Source organism: Chrysemys picta, chromosome 2 (assembly GCF_011386835.1).
Source record: "Chrysemys picta bellii isolate R12L10 chromosome 2, ASM1138683v2, whole genome shotgun sequence".
Lineage (NCBI taxonomy): Eukaryota > Metazoa > Chordata > Testudines > Emydidae > Chrysemys > Chrysemys picta.
In genome coordinates this window covers 262,163,334-262,188,967 of record NC_088792.1, presented here as the reverse complement: position 1 = coordinate 262,188,967, position 25,634 = coordinate 262,163,334, and the positions used below count along the sequence as shown (strand labels likewise).

Genomic DNA, 25,634 nt, shown 5'->3' with positions numbered 1-25,634 from the left:
CTTCTGCTCCTCCTTTCAAGGGGGCCCCAACCAGCTTCCCTTGTATTTCTCAGTAATGTTTCTATACAGGACATTTGCAGGGCCACTACTTGGTTTTCTATTCATTTAAAAAAATTTACTAGCCGCTTTGCTGACTGCATCTTGGTCAGATGCAAACTTTGGAAAAGCAGTCCTGTCACTGCTTTATGTAGACTCGGAGCCCCACATCCTTCCAATACTGCTTGTGAATCATTCTGAGTAGAATACACATTTGTAATCACTTTACAAAGAAAAAATGGTTATTTATCTGTATTGCAGCAATACAATACAGTAACTGTACTGTAAATAGTCATGGGAGGAGCTACATGGGCCAAAGTTACTGGTGAGCAAAGTTCTCCAGCTTTGGTGTGGTGGGCACGTGCACAGCTAACTGGAATACACGTCTGCACACATATCTCAAAGAACAATAGTTACAGTACTGGTAGGTAACTGTTTTTTGTGTTTTTATTCTGTTGCAAGAAAAATGTATATCCCCATATTTACCTCATTAAACTCTGGTTCAAAGAACTCAAAATCTGTATAATGTAAGCTCTTCACTTTTAATTTTCGAATAAGCATTGTGACAGTCATTGGCCCTGAATACGACACCATACTACTATATTGCTACTGTAATCTTGTTCTGCAAAATCAAAGCAGAGTTCTAGTTTTTGAATCCCCTTTATCGTCATGGAAAAAAACATGAAGACATTTCAGTATCATAGAAGAGAACTTTTCATGTTTGACTGGTTACACTGTGCAATAACAGATTATGAGGTTTAGTTTGATTAGGTGGTTTGAATAACTTCAAAATGGTGAATATACAATGATGCTCTTCATTGTCCACTAACATGCCATTAGCAGCATATTTTGTTGTGTTATGCCTGTTTAAATTTATAGGTTTTTAGCACTGTTTCTATAGAACACTATTTTGTTTCATCCATATTTGTTTTATAAGACTTTTTTTTCTATACAGGAAGTCATTTTGTAAAGTATTACTAGGCTAGAGTGGGAATACTCATACTAGGTACTAGTCAGTGCTTTTCAATGTTTTCAAACCTCTTGATCTGTTCAGTGTAACTGGGGAACCTCTAAATGTTCCCATGAACTGAGCGGAGAGAGGCCAATCCTTAACTGCACCTGTCCTGGTTTTGTAGAAAAGAGAAAGGAACATCCAGATCTTGGGATGAAGATAGTTCCTAGGACTATCCTCTCACTTTCTTTCCATAGAAGATCAGTACTTAGGCACTAGCTAAACATCCCTTACTACAGATAGCCAGGAGAGGTAATATTTCAGGCTTCTCATACTAAACAGATCTGAATCAGGGGAAGACTGTTTCATCTGAGTGAGACAACAGAACTGGGCTAGTGTGTACAACACAACTTAAATTGCTCTATTACTGACATTCTTTCAAGTGCATCTTACTGTGTATGCAAGCCATAATGTAACCTGTGGCTCTGATTGTCATTGTTAAGTGGAGGAAAAGTAACTTTCCATGAATCATAAGAACATAAAAGCTGCCCTATTGGGTTAGTCCATGGTCCATCTTATCCAGTATCCTATCTCCGACAGTAGCCCATACCAGAGCTTCAAGGGGCATGCATAGAATAGGGCAATTATGGAGTAAGCCATACCTGTCTTCCACTCCTGACAAGATCAATTCGTAACAAGGGAATTTGCTAGGGAATTTGGCATAAGCATGCCTCTGTTGTGAGTAGGATGTGGGCAGTCTGACCTAGTGGTCAAAGCTGGAGTCAGGCCGATCCGATACCATGAGGTCAGAGTACAAAACAGGCCTGAGGGGAAACGGAGAGTCAAGTGTCAGGAGATAGGGAGAGTCGGGTTACCAGGAGATAAGAAGCAGGAGACAAACTTGAGAGCAGAACCATGGATTCATAACCAGAGGCAGACCAAGTCAGGATATCAGGAAGTCAAGCCACAGGGGGGGGGCACACAGTCCAGAGAAAGGTGGATCCCAGTTACATAGAGAGCTTCCTGTTCCTGTGCTGGGTTTAGACAGGGGCTGTGGACCAATCAGGGCCCCCAGCGTACTGCCAGTTATCTTCTAGGACTGGGTTCCTCTCTGAGTTCAGCTTCTATTCTGACAACACTTAGCAGTCCCTGGGTGGCAGATTGGCACCTCCTAGCTCTAAAGACCTGTGTTCTGTGGACTATGGTTCAAGATGGGTCCTGGCAACCCAAAATTATAGAAAGCATTAACCATTATGGAGGAAAAAGTTCTGCTGGATGAGAGCAGGGGGAAGGAGAACAGATCATTTTTTATTGTTGGGGACAAGGAAGGGGAAGTTTCCACACCTCCAACTTCCTGTGTTCTCCAGCCCTTGCCTCTGTAGTACCTCACACATGGGTTGGGTTGCTACCTTAACAGCTGCAGTAGCTGTTGTTCTGGGCTGGAGGCTGACCTGTCTAACCTATGGCTTTTGTCTAGACATTAAATATCCTGGTCTGTTCTTCAGCTCCTCAGCCTATCAGCTGGTGTCTCTGTCTTTATAGGCCAGGATAAGGGTGGGTGCGAGGGCAAAGGAAGGCTCCAAATCCAAATCCCACATACTTTTGGCTTCCAAAAAACTGAAACAAAAAAGTTCAAACAATTGTTGGGTTTTTTTTTTTTGGTTTGAAAATGTCAATTTGAAACTAAATTTTTCACCTTGATTTCTCCATTGGATAAATTAAAAAAATAATAATCAAAATTGAAAACTTGCTGCTGGATGTATAGAAGGCAGAGTCGGACATGTCTGTCAATAGTGAAAAATCTGCAGTTATAGTAGCTGGATGCTAGATGATCATAACCGGCTAACATTTGTTCCGTCACATGTGCAGAGTAGAATTATATATAAGTATACATGCATGCGCACACTGTGATAGCAGTGGTGTAACTTCTATTACAGAAGCAAAAGCACTCGTCTCACAAGCTTCTTGTGTGCATTGCAGAATAATATGCATAAGGAAGAAGTAAGCATTACCAAAAGGCATGCTATCTATACACTTAAATAAAGATAATTGTCAAATATTAATGAAAACAATAACATAGCAGTTTAGTGTTTGAAATGTTTGTCACTGACTGGGAGTAGAGATCATGACTCTCCAGCCAGTTCAACATAGATAATTATTTATTAGTTCTTTTGGACTCTTATCCTAACAATCTCTGAATAGCTTGCACTTCAGTCCCGTTTTTGTGATATTTCAGAAGAGTAAGTCTCCATTTGGGTGCCAGCCAGTCATTACTTTGCCATGACACTCTACTCTTGTTTGTAAGTTTCTCTTCATGGATCTTTTTTTAAGACATGATATACTACGCTAATGTTTTGTGATGGAAGGAGGCTCTGCAGATCATGTGTCTAACTTCTAAATCCTATAATGGCAATGATTCACTAATGAGCATGGCTAATTTTCAGCACTTGAATACTTTAATTGACTTCAGTGAACATAGTCTCAAGCTTAACATTAGGCACATGCTTAAGTTCCTTGGTGAAATGGGGCCAGTGTACTCTTACCTATTTCTCTGAACAAACATATTCCCAGAGCTGCAGTTTCTTCAGTTACTGTTTTTTGAGAATCCATTTCACATAGTAATTAGTCTGTATATTAAAAATAAAAATATATCTGATCCTTTCTTAACTTCATTTAATATCCTATTACTTGTCAGGTGCATTGCCTTCTTAAAAAGTTGTGTGTCATTCACTTTTTCAGTGCCTCTTGGAAAAATTTCCTCTCATAATCTCCTCTTCTAAATGGATATAAACCTACCTTTTCTAATGTTTCCTAATATTTAGGAATATCTCAGCCATTAATATCCTTTTTGGTCTCTCTGTACCTTATAAAATTATTGAATATTCTTCATAAAATAAAGTCTAGGTTAGTCTAGACTCCAAAAATGGTGTAGCCCTTTGTACCATGTCCTCAGTGATATCTTCTGAGGTATTGATATCCCTACTCTATATATCTGTACTCTATTTGCTTTCCTAACTGAAGCTAAATATGGAACTTTTATGGACCGTTTTCCTCATCAATGATGTGCAACTTCTGCCCCTTGAGATCAACATGTTACCTCAATTTTTGTCTAGATCTAGCCTTCCACTTTTTTGATACTGTCAAATCATACCTATATAATGTCATTTGGCATTGGCATATCTTTCTTGTATGTTTATTATCCAGTATACTGGAAATAAGATCAAGTCTAACATAGGCGTAGACTCCGAGCGTGATCCGGGGATCAAGCACCGACCGAAAATAATAGGGGGTGCCCAGCATCCACGGGCCACCAGTAGATGGCAGAAGCACATACATGGTGTACAGTGAAACCAGAAGATGAAAAGCACCCACCAGCAAAAACAAAAGTCAATGCCTTTGGAGCCTAACCAGCAGTACAAGTAGGGCAGTACAGTCCAATACGCTGTAACAGCAAGATATTTATAGCTGTATGGCGTTCTGGAAAGACACAGGAGGAGCAGAACATGGGGCCAACGTGGGCCCATGCTGGCAGCTCCTTCAGAGTGTCTATAATGCCCCCAGCCCCGCCCACAGCCCTGTTCTCCGGCGGGGCTGCTGTATAAATAGAGGAGACCCTGCGTGAAAGGGCTGGGGGATGGTACAGCTGCATCGGAGGAGCTGAGGGCATGGGGCCACCCAGCGGCCTCACATTCTGCTCCTTTCGCTGCTGGAGTTCCAAAGTCTCCGGTGCAGCGGGAGGAGGACAGAGCCCCCTCCTACCCACCCCAGGTACGGGGGATGGATCATGAGGAGGGGATGGGGAGAGCATGGGGGCCCTGGACTGGTCACGTGCTCCCCGTTAGTTACTGCCTCCCCCGAAGCACCACTTGCACTACTGAGCCTAACACTGAGCATTGATTATTATCTGATCTATAACTAGAATCCATTGTTAACAGTGAATTTCTTCTTTTTTACTTATTCCCTGCAGTGCTGTAGGAATCAGCACAGAAACGTTACAACAAGTTAATACTTAGGTGAGATGGCTTTTGAGGTATGCCTTGACATCAGAAGGGTTGTCAGGAAAAGTTTTCAAACCAGAAATGTGGGATATCTTAGCAATATTAAGGAAACAAACTTGCTGCTTTGTGTTTACTTTCCTTCTGTGTGACAGAGACTTGGTTTGTATATGAATCATTAAAAAAATAAAAGGAATATACAAACTTTGTATATTTTGCAAGAATTTTGTTTTCACTACTACTACTTCTAAGTGGAAACTGTTCTGCTACCCCTAAAAATAATCACAGCTCTCTGAGTTCTTGCTTTTAGATATTTATTCAGTGGTTTGTATGCTCTATTTTTTGCGGGTGAGGGAGGAGAATAATATGGATTCAGCTGACAGCTCTACATCAGATCAAGGATATCATAGTTAAAAATCTAACTAAATCTAAAAATCTGTTTTTTTTTTTCCTATTTGATTTCAGTGGGATTTCAGAATCTGACAATGTTGTAGCCTTTTATTTGGTACTGAATCTAAAGCCATCTTAAAATGAAATTGAATAATGGCTCTACTGCTTTATATTTGCATCCTCAAAAAACTAGGACTCCCATTTATCCCTTCTTTTTTCTCCTTAGTCTGTCCTCAGCCATGAGTTGTGTGTTGTTCTAATCTGTGATGGTTTTGTGTATTTTATCATTTGTGAGTCATCAGTGTTTGAAAGAAGCCTACTAGATAAATACAGGTTTCAGAGTAGCAGCCGTGTTAGTCTGTATCCACAAAAAGAACAGGAGTACTTGTGGCACCTTAGAGACTAACAAATTTATTAGAGCATAAGCTTTTGTGGACTACAGCCCACTTGTTCGGATGCTGTCCACGAAAGCTTATGCTCTAATAAATTTGTTAGTCTCTAAGGTGCCACAAGTACTCCTGTTCTTTTTGTAGATAAATACAGTTATGGAAGTTGCAGACGAAAAAATATATTAAATAATCTACTCCAGGTTCTTCAGTTTTCTTGCCATGCCACTGTATTTTGATATAGATATGCATGACATTTGTATGAGATTTAGAGAAATATGGAACCTATTAAGTTGCAAGAGAATGTGGAGGTGCAATTGTGTGTGGCATTGGTTAATTAACAAATACAAGCAATGTTTTCATATAGTTATTTTGATTTATAAACCATTTAAAGCACAATGCACCTAACCCAGGCCCTTGGTTTCTTTGATAAAAAATTATATAACACAATATTTATGCAAATTCAACAGATTTGAAACAGGTGATGCTGAAGACTTTAATAGATTAACAATATTTACCATGACTTCCAAGACTCATGTCAAACCCATCACTTTTCCACAAACCTCTTGTTGATATTGAGGAACGGAATCTTTGGAGATAATCATTCTTGGTTGTTATAGAAACTACAATAATTTCATGATAATGATTACGTTCTTGTTAAGAACATTGAGCTTGTTATAAAATATCTTCTGCTCTTTCTTTTCTTTAGTAGTAGTGTTTTCAAAATATTTTCCTTTGCAGAAACATTTTCAAATACTCTTTGCGCAAATATAGCTAAATGAGCCATGCTAGTCACACAGTCAAAGTAGAGAGAACAAAGAAATTATACTGATGATTTTTAGATATTATTTCTAAGCTTTAAAGACATTTCTTGATATAGTAAATACTTTTTGTGTAGATTTGCAAAGGAGAACAACAATTGGTGTGAATGAAACTTGGAGATGAATCTACTAACTTGATCTCTTGCTCTCTCAAATTTGCTAAGTGACATGCACACTGTAGTTAGTTACCACTGGAAATGCAGATGGAAGTTACTGCAGGAAATGTAAACATGAGTTGGATTATCTAAGGTTGGAACAAAGAATAGGTAATGAACAGCATGTGGACGACTTTAGTATCTTAGTAAACCTAAGTTTCCATTTATGAAAACCTCAGGACCCTCAAGAAAAGATCTGCCTCTTAGAACAAGCTAGCTTTGATTTACTGTCTACCCCTGCCAAAATTAGCATGCTTTGTCAAAGTGTAAGCAAATTGTATGACAGATTCACCTATCATAGTCAAAATTTAAATCAGTGAAGTGAAATGGTCTGCCAGACTCCAGCATGAGCAATTATTTTTCTGCTTCTGCAGCTTACTCACTACAATGCTATAGGAATCAGCACATGACAAAAGGCTCAGATATAGCTGAGGTTGTTTGTCAAATATATTGCTTAACCCAGAAAAAGGTTGATCAGGAATGTTTTCAGCACAGGTATACAAAATGTCAAAGAAACAACACAGACACGAAGCCTATATATACTATCTCTGTGAGAGGCTTGGCTTGTATGTTGTTTAGGGTATGCTTATTCACGCTGTGTGAAATCCTGTCATTATGGCAGCCAATGACAAAACTCTCTCAATTGACTTGAACAGGGCCAAGATTTCACCTACTAAGTAATATAGCACTTTTCTGCACAAATTGCCCCACAAATATTCTCTGAAGTCAATGGGATCAAGTGCTACTCATCGTGAATAAGGGTGGCAGAATCTCATCCTAAACAGAGAAGAAAAATCTGTTAATGTTTCATATTTTGGTAGAACAATTTTTACTAGTACTACATCAAAATGTAAGATACCCTGCTCTATCTATAACTCTATAACTTTTTTTAAAATACATTTACTTAATAGTTCACATGCTCTGTTCTTTAAAAACTGGTATAGCTTACTTCATATAAGGGCAGAATCTGCAGAGTTCCCTTTGAAAGTTTTCATTGTTGCAATCATGAATGTAACTCCAGCAGAGATAACAGCAATAGACGTGCTAGCATGAACAAAGGACAACTAATCCTCAAAAACGCTCCAGTAATAATAGTGTGCTTTGTCATTAAGTCTGGTATATGAACACTTCTCTTTACAGGTATTTATTAAGATTAATGAAATAATGTATTTATCTTTTTTACATTATTCTGATTTATTTAAAATAAATAGAACAGTTACTTTATATAATCTTGGTGCATATTCTTTTAATCACGGCTAGTTTCTGTTTTGTGTCTTTTCAAAGGTAATATCTTGAACCTTAGAGTATGTGCATTTTACTTGTGTCCCTGAATAATACAACACAAATATGATGATCTTATATTGCAATGGGTATATTCTTAACTGGTAATTTAATCCTTTGCATATTTTTAATGTTTGAGAGAGAATGTTTTATGCATTTGCTGTACATGTTTCATGCATGAATTATAAGTTAAACATTTTATTTTTGCAGTAAAGACTTGTGGATCTAATCTTCAGGGACCCAGTGGCACCTTCACATCACCCAATTTTCCATTCCAATATGACAGTAATGCTCAATGTGTTTGGGTCATCACAGCTATACATACCAATAAGGTAAGTTTAAAACTTAGTGCTAGTTTAAAAAAGCAACAGTACAAAAGCATGCACAGACTCTAATATTTATTTTAATATTATTTATTACTAAAGTGCAGTTCATATTTCTATGAACATTATTGTTTATGTATGGACAGATATTGAAAGAACGATGAATATCTACCTCTAGAGTATTTTGCTTTTTGTTTTCCAGTAGAGGCTATCATGTTTTTGATGTAATTCACAGTAGTTTCCACAAAAGTGATACTTAATAGAATAAAGTTACCACTATATCAAGGGCTGTGCACATCTCATGCAGGTCTTTGCCTCAGGATGGGACTGGAAAAGCCTCCGTAGAACCGGTTGCAGTTACCCCTCACGCCTCATCACTTTTCCCTGGACTCAGGGTCTGCTAGTAACTTCCCATCTCTGTTACTAATCACAGCTCCCTGGGAGGGCATGGATCATAGCACACTCCTCGTCAGTACCCAGCCCAGGCTGCGGAAGCCAATGATCCAAAGTAGTATAAGGGCCCTACCGTCAATCAAACCCTAGCCCCGCCCCTTGACCCATTAAGCCCCACCCCTTGACCCCTTGGTCCCTCCTGCCTCTCACCAGAAGTCCCACCCATGGGGGTATTACTTCCGGGGTCAAGGTGCCATCTGACCGGAAGCAATTTGTGTCATGTGACCCTTCTAAGAACTCCCCCCACCACCCTCTACCAATCAGGAGGGGTTTTGTTCCAAAAGGACCATCCCGAGAGGAGATTTTGACCAATCAGGGTGACTTCTGGGACGGGGGGTGACCCATCCGGAAGTGGGTCGTGTGACCCCTCTAAGAACTCCTCCCAAGGTCCTCTGCCAATCAGAGTGCAGTACCATTACCCCATAAGTCCCAGCGCCAGACAGAGGACTGTCCTCTTACCAAGGACACGTGTTTTCGAAATCGTGGAAAGGCTGCTGAGAGGAAACATGGATTCCTTCACCACCTCCGTGAGAACTTCGGACTTTGTTTTAGCCCCGAGCACCTTTGGACTTGTGTGGAGAAAGCGCTACATCAGCGACAGTTCCAAGGAGGACCCTTTGACCTAGACGTTGATGGATAGGTTGAAACCCGACCCTGAAACCCTCGTGAGGCACCCCGATGAGCGTGACGGCCTCTCTTTGTCCACCCCCTCAGGAGGTGGAAGGTGATCATGGCTCGGGGGAGGCACCGGTGGACAAAGCAAATGGAAAAGACAGCGCTCAGGTAAAATGAATGATTAAGACGTGGCGATCAAGGAGGGGTGGGTAATGGGGTAGGAACCAGGGGTTGCATAAATTAAAAAACAAGCAGTGGGGGTGCTTACATGTTTTTTTCTCTGAAAATCTCTCAACAGGTCGACGATGAGTTTTTAGAGGCCTTTAAGAACTTACACATCAGAAGCCCTGTGGGAGTAAATATATCGTGTGTCAGCTGTTTTTGCTCATGTCTGAGACACAGATCTCAAGCCGAAAAGGACAAAATGGAAGAATGAACCATCTGAGACTCCCTTATGGTAGGGGTCATGGCATCCATTTTTACAGGCGGCTGTAAAAGGTCGTGTTAAACCAGGCGATTAATAAAACTTATTTAAATGTGTCAATATGAATGTGTCCCCTTTCATACTCGTAGTAGTAAAAGATGGTACCTGTAACAGTCATGTCTACACAGACGGCTCTGTTAAAGAAAATATATTACGCCCCCCGGGGAAGTTGGGAGCTTAGGCAGGGTCAACCCTCTTTTTCAAGTGGCCAGAAAGCATAGTAAAACTTTAAACAGAAGACAGGTAACAGCATGGTTTTCAGACCAGGATGCTTACACTTTACACAAACTGGCTCAAATACATTTTAAAAGAAACAAGACCATTGTTTCAGATGTGGATGCGCAGTGGCAGGCAGATTTGGTGGATATGCACCGGTTCTCCAAATACAACAGTGGTTTTACGTCCATCTTAACAGTGATAGACATTTTATCCAAATATGCCTGGGCCTTAGGCCTAAAAGACAAGATGAGTGGTGAGGTATTCAAGGCCTTTAAAGCTATTTTCAGTGAAGGTCATGTGCCTCAAAAATTACAAACCGATTGGGGGAAAGAATTCTTAAACAAACCTTTAAGTGGATTGTTAAAGCGGCATGGAGTTCACCATTTTGTTACCAATAATGAAGTCAAAGCAGGGGTTGTGGAGCGATTTAACAGAACTTTAAAAACTATGATATGGAGATATTTTACAGCCCATAACACCTTTCACTACATTGATGTCTTACCTGACTTTATAAAGAGTTATAACCAGAGCTTTCACAGAACTATACGTACCAGACCCGTTGATGTTAACCCTTCAAATTCTCTGAAGGTATGGAAAACGGTTTACGGAGATGGTTTTAAAATAAAACTGGTTGTTGCCCCTTTTAGAAAAGATGACCACATGAGACTATCTAAAACCAAAGGCACTTTTGAAAAAGGTTATGAACAGACGTTTACCGATGAGATATCCATAGTGGATGAAGCCTTAACCAGGGGCCACAGACCTGTACACCGATTAAAAGATTACGAGGGTGAGGCAGTTACTGGATCTTTTTACCCTGAAGAATTACAAAAAGTAAACCCCAAACGAGACAGGATTTACAGGATTGAAAAAGTTCTAGCAGAGAAAGGAAAAGGGAGAAAAAATTACTGGTGAAATGGTTGGGGTGGCCCGTTAAGTTTAATAGCTGGGTGGAAGCTTCTCAACTCTGTGACATCTAGACACGAACAAAAAAAGATTCCGTCTGCAAAGACAGAGAGAGAGAGAGAGAAATGAGCGACGGCGGGTTTTACATTTCTTTGCCCAGCAATGCCAGCTCTGCAGTTTTTCCTCAAAACACCATCTCAAACTTTACAATACGGCTAATTAAGCCCTTGGATCTCCCAGGTGCCTGGGAGGTGGGGTTAGTGGAAATACAATACCCACACAGCTGGAATACCATCAACGAAGACACCCCTTTCAAAATCACCTTTAGAGCTACAACGTGGAATTTCATCCTACGACAAGGTTATTACTCGACCATACCCGAATTACTGGAGTATCTGAACAGCAACGTGGCTCGTCATCCCGGACTGCCTAAGGTGGTCATGAACTATGACCCTGTGGGTAGAAAAGTGAGACTTAAATCTACCGATTTTATGTATGTGTTTTCTAATGGCGGGGAGCTAGCTAACATTCTGGGTTTGGGCCCCAAACACAACATCCAAAAATTCCTCTTCTCGGCAGACATCACAGGAGGTTTTAACTCCTTGTATCTATACACGGATATCGTAGAACACCAGTTTGTGGGGGACTTTTCTGTTCCCCTGTTATGCTGTGTCCCTGTCCGAGGAAGGAACAACGAGTTTGTTACCATCACCTATGATAAACCTCATTACGTCTCTGTCAGTAAACACCACATCGACACCATCACCGTTGAAATAAAGACAGATCAGAACAGACATGTCTCATTTCGCTTTGGCAAGGCAATCGTCAAGCTGCATCTGCGGCCGCGGGGGGAGCAAGATTTCTAAAAAAGCAAAACCCTATTATGGCGATCCCCAAAAATTATGGCGACCCCACCATCTACAGGAACTATTACAAAACCCAGGCTGGACACGCCCTTCCTGGATATCATGGGGCCCCTGTGATGTATGGGGCGGGTGTGGGTGGAATATTTCGTAGCTTCTTTCAAAAAGCCGTACCGCTTTTGAGGAGGGGGCTAGAGATTATTAAACCTCACGTAAAAACCGCCACTCAAAACATAGCTAAAGATGTGGTAGGTCATGTCTCCCGTGCTGTTCTGAAGAAGGTGGGGAATACAGCTTCACAGGAAGGATCGGGGCTGATGTACATTAAAAGGAGGAAGAGAAAGAGAAAGACATCATACCCACGACGCACAGGTCCCCCGAAACCCTTTAAAAGAAGGGCTTTGACACGCGGGGCCGGCCATAAGCTGAAGTCCAAGAGGAAGGCTGAGCGAAAGAGGAGATGCGCTCTGCCTGGTAAAAGAGACATATTTTAATCAACATGGCTTTTGTTCACTGCGGGGCTGAACAGTGCAGCAAATCCGAACTAGACTGGTTTCAAATAGCCCCTACGCAGACCAGCATCTAGAAAAGCATCTACATCGAGGTGCCGCCTCTATCAGCCATTACGGAGTCTGCCCCCATTAACTTTTTTATAGCAGGGAATGGCATAGATTATATGAATTTAAACAACACGCTGCTGTACCTGTGTTGCAAGATTGTAAAAGGAGAAGGAACTGAACTGTGGACGCCGAAGTGGGCCTGGTGAATTACCCCGTGGCCTCTATTTTCAGTCAGTTGGATGTCACGCTGGGAGACCACCTCATAAGCCAAAGCAACAACTGTTACCCTTACAGGGCCTTTATAGAATCGGTGCTCAATTACAGCGACGACACCCTCGCCACGCAATTTTCCACCAGCCTGTTTTACAAAGACACTGCTGGACAACATGAAGAAACAAAGTTGGATGGAGGTAATCTAGGGTTTGTGAGGCATGCAAAGCTAACGGCCGAGAGCAGAATGGTAGAGCTGCTGGGCCATTTACACAGCGACCTGTTTTTTCAAGAAAAAACTTTTGTTAAATGGAGTGGATGTGAAAATTAAACTGACACGCAATAAAGACGCTTTCTGTTTAATGGGCAGTGCGGCTGAAGGCTTTAAACTGCGCATTGTATCAGCGTCCCTTTTTGTGAAGAAAGTACAGGTGGCCCTGGGAGTCCGTCTGGGGCACGCAGAGGCCCTGCTTACCGCTAATGCTAAATACACCATGGACCGTGTGGGAAAGTGTTTAGCATCCCCGCGGGCAGCAGGGTCAGTAACCAGGAGAACCTGTTCTTGGGACAGTTAAACCCTAGGACAAGCATTTTGGGTGTGGATAACGATGCCTTTAGCGGAATTTACGCTAAAAACCCCTTTCATTTTAAACATTACAATATTAATTTTGTGGCCTTGTATGTGGATGGTGAACTGATACCAACCAAGCCTCTGCAACCGGACTTCGAGGCAGGGCGTTGCATGAGAGAATACATGAATTTGGTACAGACAGCTGATAAACACATGAAAGATCGTTCTCTGTTAATCGACCGTGAGGAGTTTGCACAGGGTTAGACCTTGTTTGCCTTTGACCTGTCTCCCGACCAGGAATGCGCTGATCACTATTCCCTGATTAAAACTGGGAACCTGAGAGCAGAAATACGTTTTGGAGAGGCTTTAATGGTTACCGTCAATATGATTGTGTATGGGGTTTTTGACAATGTCATAGAAATAAATCAGAGGAGAAACATTCTGTTTGACTACATGTGAACATGGACACCATGCAGCTCTCACGTGTCTTATCAACGAACCCTTACACAAAAAAGAATTTCTTAGATGTATTCTCTTGCGATTGGCTCCCAGGAGGCAAGCTGTCTCAGAGACCCCTAGGCTTGGTGGTGAACACTCATCCACACAACCAACCAGGTGAACACTGGCTCACCTTGTATCTGGCGGAGCGTAACTGTGGAGAGTTTTTTGACTCATATGGGCACCCCTGGAACAGTGTGTTGTTTCCTAAAAGCATTATGAAATTTTTAAACAAAAATGCCACAGACATGGTGTTTCAGAATAGACAATTACAAGACCCTCGCTCCGTTGCCTGAGGTTATCACTGCGTGTTTTTCTTACATCATCATAGCAAGGGTTTATCTTTTGACCGGATTTTAAAATTGTATTCTAACGACTTAGTGCAAAATGACCGGATTGTGATGAATTTTGTAAAAAATGAATTTAAATTCTTGGGCATCCCTAGCCTTGCTCAAACCATGTTTCAACAAGCCCAGACATGTGTATCTTGCAACGATTTTCATAGCTATGTTACCCAATAAAGCACCCCAGGTGCAGGGTTTAAAGACCATTGATGTTTGGTGGTGTTTTTTTTAATAAAAAAAATAAAATAAATAAAAACCACACACCGATTGAGAAAAAGTACACAGATTTTTTTTTAAATTATAGAAATGTTTTATTTAAAGCAAAACCAGTTTTTTTTTTAAATTTAGAATGTGAAAAACATTACACACTGAGCCATTCGGCTCTTTTAGCCAATTTTCATTTTTTAGATGGCAAAAAAGGAGTCACGGTTTCTTGATCCACCCCGGTGTCAGCAGTCGAGGCCTTGAGGTGTTCCAAAAGATCTCTGTTGGTCGCATTGCCCATGACGAAAGATGGTACGTTCAGTTCCGCCATGGCATTCATAAACACATCCCATCCTTTAGGTACATGTCTGCTAGGAACAGAGCGAGTCTGGGTGACGGCCCTGACTAAGTCGAGCACGTTAGAACCATTAGCCACAGATCCTTTGTACACAAAAGACCTTTTATCGTTCCATGAAGAGAGATTTTATCCTGGCCCAGCTTATTTAGTAATACTATTGCATTTTTCTTATAATGCTTATTCATGTTATCCAACACTTCCTGAGCAACAGAGTTCTTTGGTGTTTCTAGGGGTTTGGCAGTCACACTTTGTTCCTGTTCCAGGAGAAACAGACTTATTTTCCCTTTATCCACATCGCTCTGCTTCACATATATTAGGTACCTTTGAAGCACGGCGCTGTAAAGTTTAGCCTTTTCGTATTCAGCCAAGTCAGTTCTTTGAAGAACAGACTTCATTTCAGCATCCAGTAAGCGAGTTGCGGTTGTTCTGATATTTTCCTCTGCCGGAGGGGGAGCCCTTAATTGCTCCAACTGGTGGCTGGGCACCAGGAACATTTTTTCTGCATACTCCATTATCGATTAGTTAAAAGCCCCATTATCAGAGGGATAGAAAAATTTAACAGAGGTCCGATAAACCCCCCAGACTGCTTCACCAGATGCTTTTTTCTTTTAAGTGAAACCCTTTTATTACACAAAGTTTTTATAAGCGTGCGTTTCTTTTTCAGCACACACACTTGATTCTGTGTTAAAGGTACGTTTCCTTTTAAGGTATTGAGTGCTATTTCTGAGATGACCGCTACTAGATCGTCAGAGGCCGAACACAGTATAGCCCTCCTTTGCTGTGGGGACGATTTGCTAAGTAAATTTAAAAGGCCCAGGTTTCTCTTCACGCAGCTATACATGTTTTCGGTCAGCAGCCCCGGCTGTTAAAAAGGGGCCTGCAGACAAGTCATCTCTTTTTATACCCGGCTGTTGTTCTTTTCAAAGTATAAACCGCCGGCCAGTCTGGAGGGAAAAGACCAGTTCTTAGTCTATAAACTTCTGGTGTGGAAGCATTTAAATCCACAACCAGGTAGCCATAAGGTCTTTTGGTAGCATCCTCAAAAGCTTCTAGAAAGAATTGAGCTTTGCCGGGGTACATTTGCCAAGCGAGCGTAGCAATTTGTAATTTATCCCTGGGGTTTTTGAACAGAACCATGTACTTTGTGTTTAGGTTAATCCTGCGACTCTTTTTTCCCTGATAAAATACATTTTGAACTATATACATAATGCTCAGGTTTTTGTGATTCACGTACTTGGTAAAGGCTTTCTCGATTTCATTGCTTTCACAAGCAGAGTTCATCAGATCGTCTATGATAATCATATTTACTTTATTAGTAGGAAACAAACTGTCATCGTCAAAAGCATCAGGCAGTCCCTCCACAAAATTGATAAAGAGATATTTACAAAGCAGTTCTTTATACAGAGGTTGCCAACAACTATAACACCACACGATATTCTCAGGCATAACAGAAGAGTTTGTGTTTGACATTATCCAACACGTTTTTTATAAAGTAACTTTTCCCACAGTTGCTAGGCCCTGCGAGAATTGCAGAAAAGGGGTGTTTCCACCTCGTATCCATTTTTTCAAAAGCTGTAGGGTAGGGTTTTAAAACCTTCTCCTGGGACCCTCTTGTTGTAAACCACTTTTTGTGTCTTTTTAAGGGTTTTTATCTCTATTTGCCATCGGTTTTTGTTTCTTACGATAGAGGGCTGCTGCACCTCTACCTTTTTTGAGGTGTTTTCTTGCAGACCCATGCAATAGTCCAGGACTAGATCTTTCAAACTGTCAAAGTTGATCTTTTCGCAGTTTGCTACATTTAGGGTAATACCTTTGACTTTCATACAGGCCTTTCCACCCGACAGCTTATACCCATAGGTTTTCGGGCCTGCCGACACAAACTCGGTGATGTATTGATCTGGCGGGATCTCGCTCATGAGGTCCCCTAAATAATCCCCCAGAGGGGGATTCCAGTCACCCTCCCTTTTCACAAATATCACCGAGTCAGTGTCGTGGTACAGGCACCGCTCTTGCAAACCGTCTAGGAGGCTGTATAATTCGAAGCAGGCATAAGCGGTGGTGAAACAGGCTATGAAAACATTTTGGTATTGCCAGAGACAGAGTACCGTTCTTTTGCGTGCTTCCACGACATGCATGCTGTTTCATGATCGATAAACTCGCAGGATGAAACCTCATAATTGGGGGAGAACAGGTACTGCAAGAGTTCGTCAGGGTCTCTCACGATGCTGGTGTTGGGTAGGTTGGATCTTTGGCCGAATTTACCAAACAGAGAATTTAAAAACAGTTTAGCTATTTGGCGTTTAGCAGTGTTTGATCTGATCTTGTGTTGGCGTAAATGAACGCTTTCTTTCTGGTAGAAATCGCTAACGTACTTATTTTGTTTTTCCTGGTCTGTGCACCAACTGGGATACCCTGAAGCCCCTTGTTTCTGGTGGAGGTGTAATTTTATGTATTCTGAAAAGAGTTTATCAGATTTTTCATTAAAATGCCAGATTTCATAGATCTTAGCCACCGCGTACCCCTTCGCTATGGCCGCGTTCAATTCCACCGTGCACCAAGTCCCCAGGATGGCCCGCTCCTCGTCAGTATGGGTGCATGTCTCCCGCTGCTCAGTTTCCGCACAGGTTCGGCATAGCGAGAACATAAGCTTGCCACCCACTCTGACAGGTAACAATGGGAAAAAGAGGCCTCGTGGGGGGTACACTTTAACTTTTGCAATTCCAAAATAATTTGCAAGGGGTCCAAATTTGTCAGACTATATCGGGGTGTCCGATAGGGTATTCTTTGGTTTCCTTTACGAAAGGGTACAGGCTGGTAAAATCATAATAGTGGATTTCTTCCCTGGGGTTAGGCTTGTAATATAGGCGGATAGCGTTTGTCCTCCCCCCAAAAAGAGCATCCCTAGGCACGAGAGGCTGGGGTAACTGGGCTCAGTTTAAAAAGTCTGCAAGCTCCCTGTCTGTTTCTTTCATCACCTCCCACTCGTGCTCCCAAAGAGTCCTCACTACAAAACCAAGTCGTTTCAGATAGTCGGTCTTGAGCTGCGTCTTGTAATATAGAAACCCAAAAGATGTCCCCGTCATAGGATTTTGTGCTTTTTCATAATAACAGGTGACGCAGCCGTGGAAAAAACACCTGTTAAACTCAAAGGCTGTGCGTACCCCATCAACATCAGCATAACCGTCTAAAAAATAGGGGCCTACCTGTAGTTCCCCACCCTTTAAAGTGTACCGTATTTGTATATTTTCTTTGTGAGAGATATACAACAGCCACTGAATAGATGGGGTCGAATATCTCTTTTTCTGCCTGTGATAGTTGTCTGGAGGGAGAAGAGCTACCGTGTTATGCTTCAAAAACATAAACCTGTACATAGCCATGCAGACAGATGCCAGTGTTATGTACCAGAATGGATCTATACACAGTTTTATCTCAGTGAATGTACCAGGTTCTTTCTCTACTACATCTCCTTTCTCCGTCATTTTCATAATCTCTTTTCTGTATAGGATACAGGCCTGTCTCAAAATTTTTACATCCTGCTGACAGTAATACGCGAGCTCTTTCTGCAAGTCAAACGCCTCAGCTGTGGTCCCAATACCAGTTGAGAAATTCGGCTTTTTCTCTGGGCATCATGCTTTATACACCACAGTGCTCCGTACCATGCATAGGCCCCACGTAATTCTGATTTTCTAACATGTTAAAAAAGTGTGGAAAATACCCTTTGCACCCTTCAAACCCCATCGCCTGTGGTAGCTTGCTAAGCTTCATGGACAAGAAGTTTAAAGAGTCTATAAAACAAATGCCCAGGGCCTTAACTTCCATGCACATTAGTTTACTACCCTGAGTGATCAGTTTTAGGCCCATCTTTTCCTTGAGTAACTGTCTAACAATGAAGTACGCATCATAACCTTTAGAATTGTGTGCTAGGAACGTGTAGTCCCGAAACTCTTTGCCAATAAAGGTCTTAAACACAGAAAGACACTCATCGACCTTAAATTCCCAGGATTTTTCTGGCTTTAGGGACATAGGAAAATTTAATTGGGAGTGTGCAACCCGGTCTCCTGCGTGCATTCGAAATCATAAAAAATATACTTTTCTGAAGATTCGGGCTTTCTAAGACTGTCCATAAAACAGAGGTGACCGTCTACATCACCAACGATCAAACCCTGACACTGCTTACACCGTCTCCCTTTACACCTAAGCCGCTTGTCCATGTAAGACTGACACTTCTCACACAAAGTTTTAGACAGGCATTCAACTTGTTTTTTTTGATGCACAGCCGATATGTCTGTCTAAACACTCTTTGGACCGACAATACAATCTACAGCTAGGACACCGCTGCTGCACGCCCACGCTGTCTGAGCACGTTACACTCAAGCAGAGGTGGCAACGATACCTGCAAGAGTGGTCGTGGCTGTACACCGTGTGGCAAAACTCACAATAATTTTTCACTCCGAACAACTTTTTTACATCCAGAACCCCATAGTAATGTTCATTGTGCAACAGGATAAAATAAGGCTTGGGGTACACGGTGCCCCCCCGTTTTAAAAAAGCCCCAGCCGCCTTTCGCCGTATACAGCACCACCTGTATGTTAACTCCGAAATGCTGTTCAAACTTTGCTACGTCACTGAGCATAACCTTTTTTTGATCTGATCACCCCAGTTTCTCATGTAACTTTCTCACCTCCACTAACAATTCCGCGTCCGTAGGTTTACAATCAGACATGATGGCCAAAAGCCCACCCGCAAAACACAAATTGGTACCGGTATAAGTCAGGTCTACTAAACACGGTCTTTTTTTATGAATGATTTGACTATTAAGGATAGAATTTAAAACTCTACGAGCGCCCCCACCCCTGTTTTTTTACAACTGTCACAACGAGGTGCAATGTCCCATCGACATGCAACTCTCTATTGCCCTGTAGCAGCTTTGAGGTCTGATTTAAGAAATCCTCAGCAGACAGCTCATCCCTAGTTCTTTTGACTGAAAACAAAGAGTTAGTTAAATTATGGCTCTCTAAATGTAACGAACATAATCATCAGGGCCTACCCTACCATTAATATCATCAAGCATTAACTGTATTCCCCGGTGTATGGCTTCAACAACCTGCTGAGCTGAATTTATTTGCTCAAGATTGACAAAACGAAATTCCTCACAATACACCGACGCCCCAAATCTGGATAATTCATGTTGCCAACTTCTCACTCTCTCCATATATACCTCGGCATTTTCGCGGTTACTCGGGGGTTTCTCTACGGGATCATTAGCGGCATCTTCTACATCAGATGCTATTTGAGAGTCAGACTCTGAGGCGCCTCCATGAGGGTCATTGGGAGTAAAACGGGACCCGTCTAGAGAGCCCTCTGGGGAATTTGCTAAACCAGAGTCTGATTCTGCCTCCCCATTTTCAGACAAGCCAGTTTGAGAGCCTCCAGTAGGGGGCATCTTTGTTTTTGTTTTGTTTTTCCTCATTACCTCTTTAGCCCTTTTTAAAATTTTTACAACAACCCTGGCCTGGAACTTTTTGGCAGCCATCTGTTTATCCCCCAAGCGCTGCCCCCCTTTTGTTTACACATGAGCTGATGTGTACCCTGGAGGGTGCCCCTTTTACTCAGGCCCCTTTTCACGACTAGTCATGCCTGCTTAGAGCCACCCTTTCCAGCCCTCATGTCTTTCAGCATGGTTCTGAACAAAGCATCATATTTTCCCCATTTCTTTCTAGAATCCTGTTGTTTTAGACTACCCGAGGATACAGCATCCATCACTTTTCTGAAGGAAGCATCAAACCCTTCCCAAATACTAGAATATGTGGGAGCTGTGACAAGCTTATGGTTTTGGGAGAATGGTTTGTCAGTTCTTGGTTTTTTATTCACAACCCCTAGAGCGCATGCTCCGGGTTTGTGAATGTGGGCATTTTCGCTCACAGTTTCCTCAGGGCTTGGTGTGGTGGTGGCCACTGAGGAACTGGACTTGTGGTGGCATGGTTGTTTTTTACCAGAGTCTTTTATTTTGTCCTTGGGTTTGATGTATGAGGTTTGGACCGCCCGGAAGCTTCAGCTGCACACTTGTGCTTCTTTTGCGTTGTTAAAGGTCTCAAAGCAGATTCTTGGTTCGTTGGCAGTTCTGGAGGAGATGTCCTTGTAGCTCTGACTACAGCATTGTCAGAAAAGTTGCCCAGGCTATGAGGGGGAAAAAAACAACAACAACATTTTACAAAACTGAACTTTACCATCTCTCTCACCCACACCTATGTATTTACTTAAAATACAAAGCCTCATTGAACAACCAAACCAATAAGCAAAATATATTTACAGGGCTTCATCCATCCATCAGTCACTGATGCTGGTGAATTTTCCTTTTCAGCTGTCTCTTTCCTTTTTCTTTTCAGCTTGTTTTCCCTCTGGTCTAAGGATCTCTCATGTTTTGACTGTACTGTGGATCAAACAACAACATTATTATAAAACACATGAAACCGTCTTGTAAACATACATACACACACACACACACACTTCATTAGGGTGTTTTTCTATTTAAAAAGTCATAGCTTTACAACAAAATAATCCATTTCAGGCTGTACAACAAACACAGGTTTTTAAATACATCTCATTTTGCAGAATAAAAACCAAAACTGCTTTTAAAATCCATTTTGCACAGAAACCCTTGTTAGTTTGAAACACACATACCACCAGTTTAAAACCCACAGTTTGCAACCAAATACTTTTCAAAAACCCCACATGCTTGTTCTGTCCCCCAGCCATGTGTGTTTGGGGCCTTTGGTTTAGTTAGTAGCATTCCCCCTCCCCAATTGCCTCAAACACCATTTTTAAAAACCCATCACATTATGCACAGTAAAAAACCCTGTTAGTTTGAAACAAACCAAGTACTTTAAAAAACAAACAAAAACAAACAAACAAACAAAAAAACCCTAGGCATTGCACAGACCCCTCTCACACACACAAAACAGCAGCTTTATAAAACACACCAAACCAAGTTTGCAGCCAAATACTTTTCAAAAACCCACATGCATTTAAAAGCCAGTTGCAAATAATAATAATAATAATAAAGTTACCTTTCACTATAGGATAAAATGTTGCAGGCACATGCGTGTTCTGTTCCCCCTCATGTGTATTTGGGCCTTCAGGTTCAAAAACAAGCAAAAATGTTAGTTAGTATTACCACCAAATCCCTATACAGCCTGTGTAATACTTTTTTTTTTTTTTAATTCAACAGTATTAAGCACAACTATAGTTAAAATGGTTTTTACCTTGGCCTGGTGGTGAAATGCAGTTTAAAGTTACTGGTTTCATACTAAACAGATCACACTGCAATAAACATAAGTACCATTATTTACTAAGACAGCATGGGCAAAGAGTGGCATTATATAATATATAGTTTCAGAGTTAAAGACAGCAAGTCTTACCTCTTTTTGCAGTCCAGCAACTATCCCAGAAAGTTTTCTGTTGAAAAGGACAAGCTCCAACATACCTGAAGTTTTTATACCATCTTAGCCCATTGTTTCAAACAGACTTCAACACAGTTGCTAACAGGTTAATTTAATCACCCCTCCCATAGCATTCCCTTTTGTGATCTGGGGTAGTGAAACCATTTTGTCTGCACAACAGGGCTTTCCCCACCCCTTTTAAGTTAAAATACATTTGTTACTTTCTTACAGTATTAAACAGTACTCATTTCCAAGTGGGAGCCCTTTGCAGATATCAATTAATGTCTTGGGGCTTGGTTGTTTTTTAAAACATGTTTCTTTCATGCTTAAAGTTTGGGAGTGGGGTTGTTCCCTAGAAAGAATGAACCATAGCGTTCAACCAACTCCTGGGCCATATTTAAACTGTCCAATAGCGTTCCACCAACTCCTGGGTCCTTTAAACTGTCCAATAGTGCTCTACCAACCCCAGGGGTTATATTTAAACTGTCCAATAGCATCTGTGAATTCCTGAGGTTTAATTTCATTTCATATTAAGCAGAACTCACCATCCACCCCCACCCACCCCTTATTATGGATGGACTCCCAACAAATGTAACCCTATAGCAACAAGGGTAAGTAATTGCAGTCACCCTGGCTATTCAGTGAGGGGTGTGTGTGTGGTTAAATCCATTCAGTTCAGCAGACTAAGGATAGCTCAGTGGTTTAAGCATTGGCCTGTTAAGCCCAGGGTTGTGAGTTCATATTTGGTCCTGCTAGTAAAAACAGTTCTATGAGATAGATATATCTCCATATTGACTCTATTGTCTGAAGTAGCCTTGTTTGTTTTATTGTAAGCACATTTTTAGAATTTTTTCCCCCTCCCACAACATACATTTCAGCTTTTGGCTATACACACACAAAAACACAAGAGCTAATTTTCAGAAACAATTTTTTTTTTAATTTTAAAAAAACATACAGCTCCTTGAAAACAAACCAAACTGCTTCATTAAAACTTTTTAGCTCACTTAAGGGCCAAAGGCCTTCTAACAATTTACAGCTACCAAGTTTTATATCGCATGTTTGTCCCCTCGCCATTCTCTAACTTAATCCTTTTAAGTATCAGAGGGGTAGCCGTGTTAGTCTGAATCTGTAAAAAGCAACAGAGGGTCCTGTGGCACCTTTGAGACTAACAGAAAAATCCTTTTAGATTTCTTACAAATAGTCTTTTTCTTAAGCAGGGTTCTGTAACTCTTTGTGAGGACTAGACGCTCTAAGCAGGCATCTTCTGGTTTGGTCATTTTCTTTAGAACACGGTCAGGGTCTGCACTGAATTGCACAACATTTATCAAGGTCACCCCTTGCGCTAAATGTTCTTGGGTTAGGCACAGACATTGCATACCATAACCTATGGCAATAACAGTTTTAATAAGCTTTCCAAACACAGCTCAGCACACAGGCCCCGGAGCTTGCAGTTTATGTCCACTGAAGTCCAAGTCACACAGTCATGATGCTTTTGGCCTGGCGCATCTATGACACAGCTCTCACAATCTTCAAAAAGCTTTTCCCTAAGGCAGTGTTTAAGGATAGCATAAACAGCAATGCGTACAATAGTCCGCATGATTTTTTACGCTCACGACATGGCACTGGCTCAGTTAGTTCTATGCCAAGCCGCCTCCTAAACTCCTCATAGCCATCATCCTCAGAGTCCTCTTCAACAACTTTTATCGGCGTTGAGCAAAAACATGGTGGGCCCAGTTCATCTTTGCTGCTTGATGCAATGCTGTCCAGGGCCTCTGGGTCCTCTAGAAAGGCATTGTCGAGCTGTTGAGAAATTTTCAGAAAAGAAACCATGTAAGCCCCCCCCCCCCCCCGCCCCCCCCGGCTTGTGCCGGTTCCTAACCCATAACCCACCCCTCCTCGATCACCGCTTCTTAATCATTCATTTACCTGAGCGCCGTCTTTTCCATTCGCCTTGTCCGCCGGTGACTCCCCGAGCCACGATCGCCTTCCACCTCTGAGGGGGTGGACAAAGAGAGACCGCCATGCTCATCAGGGTGTCTCACAAGGGTTTTGGGGTCGGGTTCCGGCATATCCAGCAAAGGCTGGGCCAAAGGGCTCCCCTCGGTCGCTCCCTCCTCCTCCTCGGAACTGTCACTGATGTAGCGCTTTCTCCGCGGATGGTCAAAGACCCTCGGGGCTAAAACAAAGTCCAAAGTTCTCATGGGGGTGGTGAAGGAGTCCATGTTTCCTCTCAGCAGCCTTTCCGCGATTTCGAAAACACGTGTCCTTGGTAAGAGATGGCCGCCTCCTCTGTCTGGCGCTGAGACTTATGGGGTAATGGTGCTGCACTGTGATTGGCAGAGGGCCTTGGGAGGAGTTCTTAGTGGGGTCACATGACTCACTTCCAGAGGGGTCACCCCAACTCGGAAGTCACCCTGATTGGTCAAAATCTCCTCTCGGGGTGGTCCTATTGGGACGAAACCCCTCCTGATTGGTAGAGGGTGGTGGGAGGAATTCTTAGAGGGGTCACATGACACACCTTGCTTCCGGTCAGGTGGCACATTGACCCCGGAAGTAATACCCCCATGGGTGGGACTTCCGGTGACATGCGGGAGGGACCAAGGGGTCAAGGGGCGGGTTTAGGGTTTGATTGACAGTAGGACCTTTATACTACTATCCAACCAACATTGCAAATTCAGTGATGAATCCTGGTCATGGGCCACCTGACGCAGTTTATGCATATGCTAAGAAAAAGAAGATGGCTTCCTGAACAGCTGGTCTCAGGGCAAAGAGGTAGCGGTGGGTGGGGGATACTGGGCTCCCACAGCTTGGCCCCTCCCTGCTGGTTCACTTCATCCCCTTCACTGGGGTCTCTAGTGCTGTTGTTCTCTTCCCTCCGCCTGGCTGGATGTGTCATCTTGTTTACGGTGGGTTCCCACTCTCCACTCTCCCCATTGACCATCACCCCACTTGCTGGCTCTCTTGGCCCCACCACTGTGTCTGTACACAGCTCTCTCTGTCCTCCTATGCTGCTTTGCTCATCCTGGGTTCAGACCTCAGCTTCCTCCACCCTGCTTGGGGCTGCTCTTCCTGATTCTCCTTCCCCGAGCACACAAGGGGACTAGGATATGAGCTGGGGCTCCCTGGTTGATCTGGTTGCCTTATCAATCAGACTGACTGGCTACATCCTATTCATTGGTTCTGGTTCTAGGGGTGCTGGGGGTGCTGCTGCACCCCCTGGTTTGAAGTAGTAATAACAACCCAAATACATGGTTTCTGCTTCAGCACCCCCACTATAAAAATTGTTCCAGCACCACTGTTCCCACTGGCCCTGGTCTGGAGGTCTCTGATTGGCCAGAGGCCTGGTCTGTCCCAAGATCCTGATTCAATTTAGCATTTCCCCTTTCCCCTGGTATGGGGAGAGGGCCAGCCAAAAAGTACCCACAAAGTTTTAATAAGAGACCAACTGTCCCCTATACATGACAGAAAAAATAAGGGAAAACTTATGAGAGGAACCTTAGTTTCCCATAAACCCCTCCACCTCCCAGTCCCTTCATCCAGTTTGCCTGTTTTCTATAGGAAGTGACGGTCT

General features: G+C 42.4%; 1 protein-coding gene across 2 annotated transcripts in view; it reads left to right on the top strand.

The window, feature by feature from the left end:
• CSMD3 (CUB and Sushi multiple domains 3) overlaps positions 1-25,634 on the top strand; it is a 1,168,516-nt gene that overhangs the window by 503,184 nt on the left and 639,698 nt on the right. For both annotated transcript variants that reach the window (XM_005287288.4, XM_008168301.4), the window contains one exon: positions 8,227-8,348. In XM_005287288.4, coding sequence (XP_005287345.2) covers positions 8,227-8,348 — 122 coding nt within the window. The remainder of the gene's footprint in view (positions 1-8,226; positions 8,349-25,634) is intronic.